Below are 7,110 nucleotides of genomic sequence, written 5' to 3'. Positions count from 1 at the left end.
CCGACCTCATGGCCTTCAGCCCCAGCCTACCTCAAGTTCCAGGCTCCGCAGAAGAAAGACAACAACCCTCAGAATCAGAACACTTAGGAAAGGTGAGTCTTTCCTGTCGATTCTAGAATTGTTCTATTTCCTTTATTTATGATTCTATTATTTTGATTCATAGCTTTGCCCTTATTTTTTATTATTATGTTAATCTTGCCATTTGCCCTTATTTTTTTTATCATTATCCTATGGTGCAATATATGGTATGAAATAGAGGTGAATTTCTTCATTGAGAACAATTTACTTAAATGGTTTTCTTATTTTCAGATTTTGTTTTTTTCATAATTAAATCTGTTCATGAATAATTGGACTTTGAAGAACTGAAAAACACTTCAGCTAAATTTGAAAACTTATTACCTGTAAATATTTTTTCACAAAATTAAAAAATCATAATTGGAAAAAATTTAAAGAGTATGAATATATAAAATGCATATTTCCAATTTACATCACCCATCCATTCTGTCAGAATATTTTGGAATAGGAGTATATTATTTATCTGGGCGTTTTCTAGATTATTTTTTCGATCAAGAATTCATTTGTCTTTATCTGTTTATGCAACAGGTAATAAGTTAGGTTTTCTTTTCCTTGTTTTTGAAAGCAGCCTGAATGGATCTTTTAATGCCAGGACTTCTGAAAGTACCTATCATAGGTCATTAGAATACATCACTTAGGATCACTAGGTGACATCACTTAGGAATAATTGCTAATATTAGGTATGTCTTTCAGTAGTTAAATAACCTGTTATTTGGGATAAAGACTTCACACTTACAAAATCTGTAGAGTTTTAAGGCACAATAGAGAGTTCATTGAGAAAAGAATCCCTCCCTGGGGCACCTGGGTGGCTCAGTGGGTTAATCGTTGTTGGTTGTTACGTTGTTGGTTGTTCCGTGGCTCCATCTGTTGGATGTCTGACTCTTCATTTCAGCTCAGGTCATGATCTCAGGGTAGTGGGATCCAGCCCCAGGAGGGGTTCTGCACTCAGTGAGGAGTCTGCTTGTCCCTCTCCCTCTGCTCCTCCTCCCCTGCTCACAGGCACTCTCTTTCTCTCTCTCTCTCAAATAAGCAAACAAACAAATAAAATCTTTAGAAAAAAAGAAAAGAACCCTCTTTCAATTTTGTTAAAATATCTTTTTTTTTTTTTTTTTTTTAGACAGAGAGCAGGGGAGTGAGGAGGGGCAGGAGAGAGAGAGAGAATCTTAAGAAGGCTCCACACCTGGCGCAGAGCCCAACGAGGGGTTAGATCTCACAATCCTGAGATCACGACCGGAGTTGAAATCAAGAGTCAAACACCCAACAGATGGACCCACCCAGGCGCCCTAAAATATTTTAACATTAAAAAAGATCTTAACATTTAAAAAATTACATTGAGGGGTGGCCAGGTGGTGGGATTTTTTTTCCTCTAAAAGTGGTGAGTACTCTAGCCCAGTTGTTATGTTAGTGGGCTGCTCAGTTATCCTTCCCAGTATCTGTATCATTAGGCTAATGTGTGCAGGCCTTCCACTGTGCAGAGAATGACCACCTGCCTCTGACACCACACTCTATGCCTGGGATAACATTTTCCACAAGTGTGAGATCACTCACTTTCTCCTGGCAACATCCATATAACTAAGGAAGTTGGAGTTTTCCCAAAAGGTGAAGACTGATATTGAATGACTGCATTTTAATTGGAAACTCCTGTGTTGGGTTGTTAAAACATAAAATTGACAAGTAAATGTTACACTTGGAGAAGAATTTTAAAACTTCAAAAGAAAATGTCCTGGTGTGAAATAACTGTCTAAAACTGTCTTCTATTTGGTTCTTAGTTATTTGCTGTTTTTTCCCTGTATGTATGTGGATGGGTATTGAATTGTAGAAATTGAATTGTAGAAAAAACTTCCACTAAGTGATCTGGCCTTAGCCATTCAACGGATAGGCCATATATTCATTTTCATCCGAGATCTGCTTTTAAAGGACTTGAGAAGTTAGGTGGGGAAATCTTTTAAGGATAATCTGTTTCTACAGTAAACTTCTTAGCTCCTAACAGTTAATAAGCCTCCAAATTCAGGGAGTATATATTTCCTGGGAACCAGAAAAGTTTATCTGAGGCTTTACAGGGAAAAAAGTGACTTGGGCAAATAAGGAAGAAGCTCTTTCTTGGGAGGAGTCATCCTACCTAGAGTGTCATAGCTACTCACCACCTTCTTGAGACTTGTATGCAGACAGTATAAACGGTCAGATGAAATCTGTCCTACTAGAAGTCTGGCCACTACATTTGTACTACAGGTAAATGGTAAGCTGTTAAAACTATATCCAGGTATACCCAGATCTCCAAGAGTCACAATTTATCACTTAAATTCTTATTGGTTTCTTATTCCTTATTTACACTTTTAAATTAAGTTACCTGAGGAGATGTCTAAGTGAGAGTAGATATTATTCACTGATACTTTATCCACACAGTGGCTCAATCTGATGAACTCATAGTTCCTTTAGTATTACCTTCATTGCCTAAAAATCATTAGGGAGTCTACTCTGTCATAAATTGCCTGTAGCATTCTACTTTGCAATTAGTATATTCTTTTTTTTTAAGATTTTATTTATTCATTTGAGATGCAGAGATACAGAGAGAGGGAGAGAGAGCACATGAGCAGGGGGAGAGGCAGAAGCAGGCTCCCCCCTGAGTCAGGAGCCTGATGTGGGGCTCGGTCCCAGGACCCCGGGGTCATGACCTGAGCCAAAGGCAGACGTTTAACCATCTGAGCCACCCAGGCACCCCTACAATTAGTATACTCTTAAATGTCATGAAATGTATAGTATTATAATAAGTTGTCAGAGGTATTCCATTAATATGGAGTCCATGGTGTTTTTAAATTTATTTTTTTAAAGATTTTATTTATTTATCTGTCAGAGAGAGAGAGAGCACAAGCAAGGGAACAGCAGGCAGAGGGAGAAGCAGGCTCCCTGCTGAGCAAGGAGCCTGATGCAAGACTTGATCCCAGGAATCTGGGATCATGACCTGAGCCAAAGGCAGACACTTAACTGACTGAGCCACTCAGGCATCCCATGGAGTCCATGATGTTTTAAAATTTTAATTCTGGGGGCACCTGGGTGGCTCAGTCATTAAGCGTCTGCCTTCAGCTCAGGTCATGGTCCCAGGGTCCTGGGATCAAGCCCCACATCGGGCTCCCTGCTCAGCGGGAAGCCTGCTTCTCCCTCTCCCTCTCCTCCTGCTGTGTTCCCTCTCTCACTGTGTCTCTCTCTGTCAAATAAATAAAATCTTTTAAAAAAAATTTTAATTCTGTATCTCATTTTAAAAGTAGTTATTATTTTTCAAGAGTCTTCAAAGCACTAACTGGCATACAGATATCTGTAATTATTTCCTTGATTCATGCTTTTCCAAAATAATTCTTAAATGTTTATTTACTTCTTCATGAACTAGTACAATAGAATCAATTAGAAATTATGTAAGTTTGATATTAACAAATATCATTAATGTAACTTACCTCTTATGATACTTGAGAAAGTTTAAAATACTCATTTATCCATTAAAACATTAATTGATAATTTATTCTATTCTAAATAATTTTTTTTAAAGATTTTATTTATTTATTTGAGAGAGAGAGAATGAGAGACAGAGAGCATGAGAGGGAGGAAGGTCAGAGGGAGAAGCAGACTCCCTGCCGAGCAGGGAGCCTGATGCGGGACTCGATCCCGGGACTCCAGGATCATGACCTGAGCTGAAGGCAGTCGCTTAACCAACTGAGCCACCCAGGCGCCCGATAATTTATTCTATTCTAAATGTGAATGATAAAATACGAGTAAGTTGGTATCCCGGCATGCATTCAGTGAGTGCACGGGAAAAAAAGCTGGCATGAAAACTTTTCTCCTAATATTTAAATCATGTATTTGGTTTTATTTCAAGAGGCTCTGACTATAAGCAAAACCTTGGGCATCCTTTTACCTCTCTACATTCAACCTCTGCCCATGAATTTTCTCTGGTCAACTTTCAAATATTTAGAGAACTTATGCCTCTCACTGAATTCAGAGAGACCTTTAGAATATTACATTGCCTCATCTTTCAGATACTGAATGGTGAATTATGTTCCAAAGTTACTTTTCTCTTTATTGATTGGTTAAGTCACCAGTACTTTCAAGTAACAACTTTTTAAGAAACTGGAATCCAGAAATTCATCTAGAGTGGAGATCATTTAAACATAATTATTTCATATTGTGAACATTTTAGGATATGCAGGTAAGTTGAAATGTATAAATGGTGTGGAAATTTAAAAAGCAAATATACTCTGACTTGCTGTCATGAATGTATTGTCATATAGTAAAACAAATTTATAAAAGAACTGCACTGTAAAAAAACTACCTTCTGGCATCTTTATATAAATAACACTTAAGACAGACAACAAGTGTATAATCATTGGATAAAGGACATAAGAGTGGGTTGTAGACAGTCCATAAATAAATTTTCTAAATTAACAATTGCTATAATAATATATAAGTAAATATGTATGTATATATGGATATGTATATACACATACTTTTTTTTGTTGTTAATTAGGATCCACACCCAATGTGGGGCTTCAACTCTCAGACCCTGATTTAAGAGTCACATGCTCTACCAACTGAGCCATCCAGGCACCCCTATCTACACATACTGTCAATGTCTTGATGTTTTGGTGGTCACGAATATCAAAGGCCTGATTTTTCTTTCTTTTTTTTTTAATCATCTTTCTGGAATTCTTTTTTTTTTAAGATTTTATTTATTTATTTGAGAGAGAGAGAGAGAAAGCAAGAGACAGCAGGGCGGGGGAAGGGGCAGAGGGAGAAGCCGACTCCCTGCTGAGCAGGGAGCCCGAGTTGGGGCTGGATCCTAGGACCCCAACGCGTGGAATCAGGACCTGAGCCAAAGGCACAGGTTTTACCAACTTAATCACCCAGGTGGCCCTGATTTTTCTACAAAATGTAGACTTCGAGGCCAAGTGGTAAAAGTTAGGGGTCTTGAATCAGATTGAGATCCCACCCAAATAACACCAGTTAATATTTTTAAGTTACTTAACTGGTATGTGTTTTCACTTCCTTGTTTGTAAAAAGTGACTTGTATTAATACTACCTCGGAGAGTTGTGAGAATTTAATGGGAAAAAAAAAGAATTTAATGGATAACCCCATTACAACCCCAGGCTTGTCATGTGGGGAATATTTCCAGTAGATGTCCACTACTATTACAACATTAATCATTCTACTATATTTTACTATGTCATGGATTGGGATATTTGGAAGTGATGAATTAGTATAAAAGCTGTAAGGTTATATTTCTATAAATATAAAGAATTTGAAAAGTGCTCGAAGGAAATTACAACTAAAATAGAAATTTTGGGAAAGATCAGACGCTAGTATACAGAGAAGGTGGGTACATTTATTTAATACTTACACATTTAGCCACATGATGTCGCTGTCCACCAGAAGGTATTTCACCACAAAAGAAATGAAGCATGCGTTATGTACTCAGATGCTGCTCTCTGAAATACGGCCACGGTAAGGTTATTTAAGAAAAGAATGAGGAACTCAAATTATTTTTTGAAGTTTGGATCAAGGCAAGAACGACACAGTATTTGGAAAAGGCTTGCAAGGGTGTTTTCACGGAGAGAAGAAGGTCCAGGAGCCCGGCGATTACTGTTTTCGCTTCTGCTCCTCTCAGTCTGGGAGACCGGGAGCGGCCAGGTTCATTACTCAGTCCTGGAGGAGGCCAAACACGGCACCTTCGTGGGCCGCATCGCCCAGGATTTGGGGCTGGAGCTGGCGGAGCTGGTGCCACGCCTGTTCCGGGTGGCGTCCAAAGGCCACGGGGATCTTCTGGAGGTAAATCTGCAGAATGGCATTTTGTTTGTGAATTCTCGGATCGACCGGGAGGAGCTGTGCGGGCGGAGCGCGGAGTGCAGCATCCACCTGGAGGTGATCGTGGACAGGCCGCTGCAGGTTTTCCATGTGGAGGTAGAGGTGAAGGACATTAACGACAACCAGCCAGTTTTCCCGGTGGCAGTAAAAAAATTATTTATTTACGAATCCCGGCCGCCTGGTTCTCGGATTCCGCTAGAGGGCGCGTCAGATGCAGATATTGGAGCCAATTCTCTGTTGACCTACAGTCTTAACTCTAACGATTATTTTACCTTGGATATTAAAAGAAATGATGATAATATTAAATCCCTTGGACTCGTGTTGAGAAAAGTTTTAGATCGCGAGGACACTCCTGAACATCACTTACTAGTAACGGCAGTTGATGGTGGGAAACCAGAGCTCACCGGAACTACTCAAGTGAAGATCACCATTCTAGATGTAAACGACAACGCCCCAGAGTTTGAGAGGACTGTCTATAGAGTCAGTTTATTCGAAAATGCACCAAACGGTACCCTAGCAGTGATTGTTAACGCCTCTGATTTGGATGAAGGAGTAAATAAGGACATTGTATATTCTTTCAATACAGACATGTCAGCAGATACTCTTTTGAAATTCCACTTAGACCCAGTTAGTGGATACATCAGTGTAAAAGGTAATATGGATTTCGAGGAAACTAAGTTATATGAAATCCAGGTAGACGCGACAGATAAAGGAACTCCCCCAATGACAGGTCACTGCACGGTTCTGGTGGAAATTTTGGACACCAATGATAATGTACCTGAGTTGGTTATCAAATCACTATCATTACCTGTATTAGAAGATGCTCCCCTCGGCACGGTCATTGCCCTAATCAGTGTGTCTGACCGCGACTCTGGTGCCAACGGGCAGGTGACCTGCACCCTGTCACCCCGCGTTCCCTTCAAGCTGGTGTCCACCTTCAAAAACTACTATTCGCTGGTGCTGGACAGCGCCCTGGACCGAGAGAGCGTGGCGGACTATGAGCTGGTGGTGACAGCACGAGACGGGGGATCGCCTTCGCTGTCCACCACAGCTAGCATGTACGTTGAGGTGGCGGACGTGAACGACAACGCGCCGGCATTCGCGCAGCCCGAGTACACGGTGTTCGTGAAGGAGAACAACCCGCCCGGCTGCCACATCTTCACGGTGTCTGCGCGGGACGCCGACGC

General features: G+C 40.4%; 1 protein-coding gene across 1 annotated transcript; it reads left to right on the top strand.

Moving 5' to 3' along the window:
* Positions 1-3,810: 3,810 nt before the first annotated feature.
* On the top strand, positions 3,811-7,105 carry LOC145718080 (protocadherin alpha-3-like; the record flags this gene model as incomplete). The annotated part of the gene is made up of 1 exon (XM_081809521.1): positions 3,811-7,105. A coding segment is annotated over exon 1 (1,521 nt), but the record flags the coding sequence as incomplete, so codon positions are not given.
* Between the last annotated feature and the right edge of the window lie 5 nt (positions 7,106-7,110).

The sequence above is a fragment of the Leptonychotes weddellii genome, unplaced genomic scaffold (assembly GCF_054177405.1).
Source record: "Leptonychotes weddellii isolate Sample4059 unplaced genomic scaffold, ASM5417740v2 HiC_scaffold_10636, whole genome shotgun sequence".
Classification (NCBI taxonomy): domain Eukaryota; kingdom Metazoa; phylum Chordata; class Mammalia; order Carnivora; family Phocidae; genus Leptonychotes; species Leptonychotes weddellii.
This window is presented reverse-complemented; position numbering and strand designations above follow the sequence as displayed.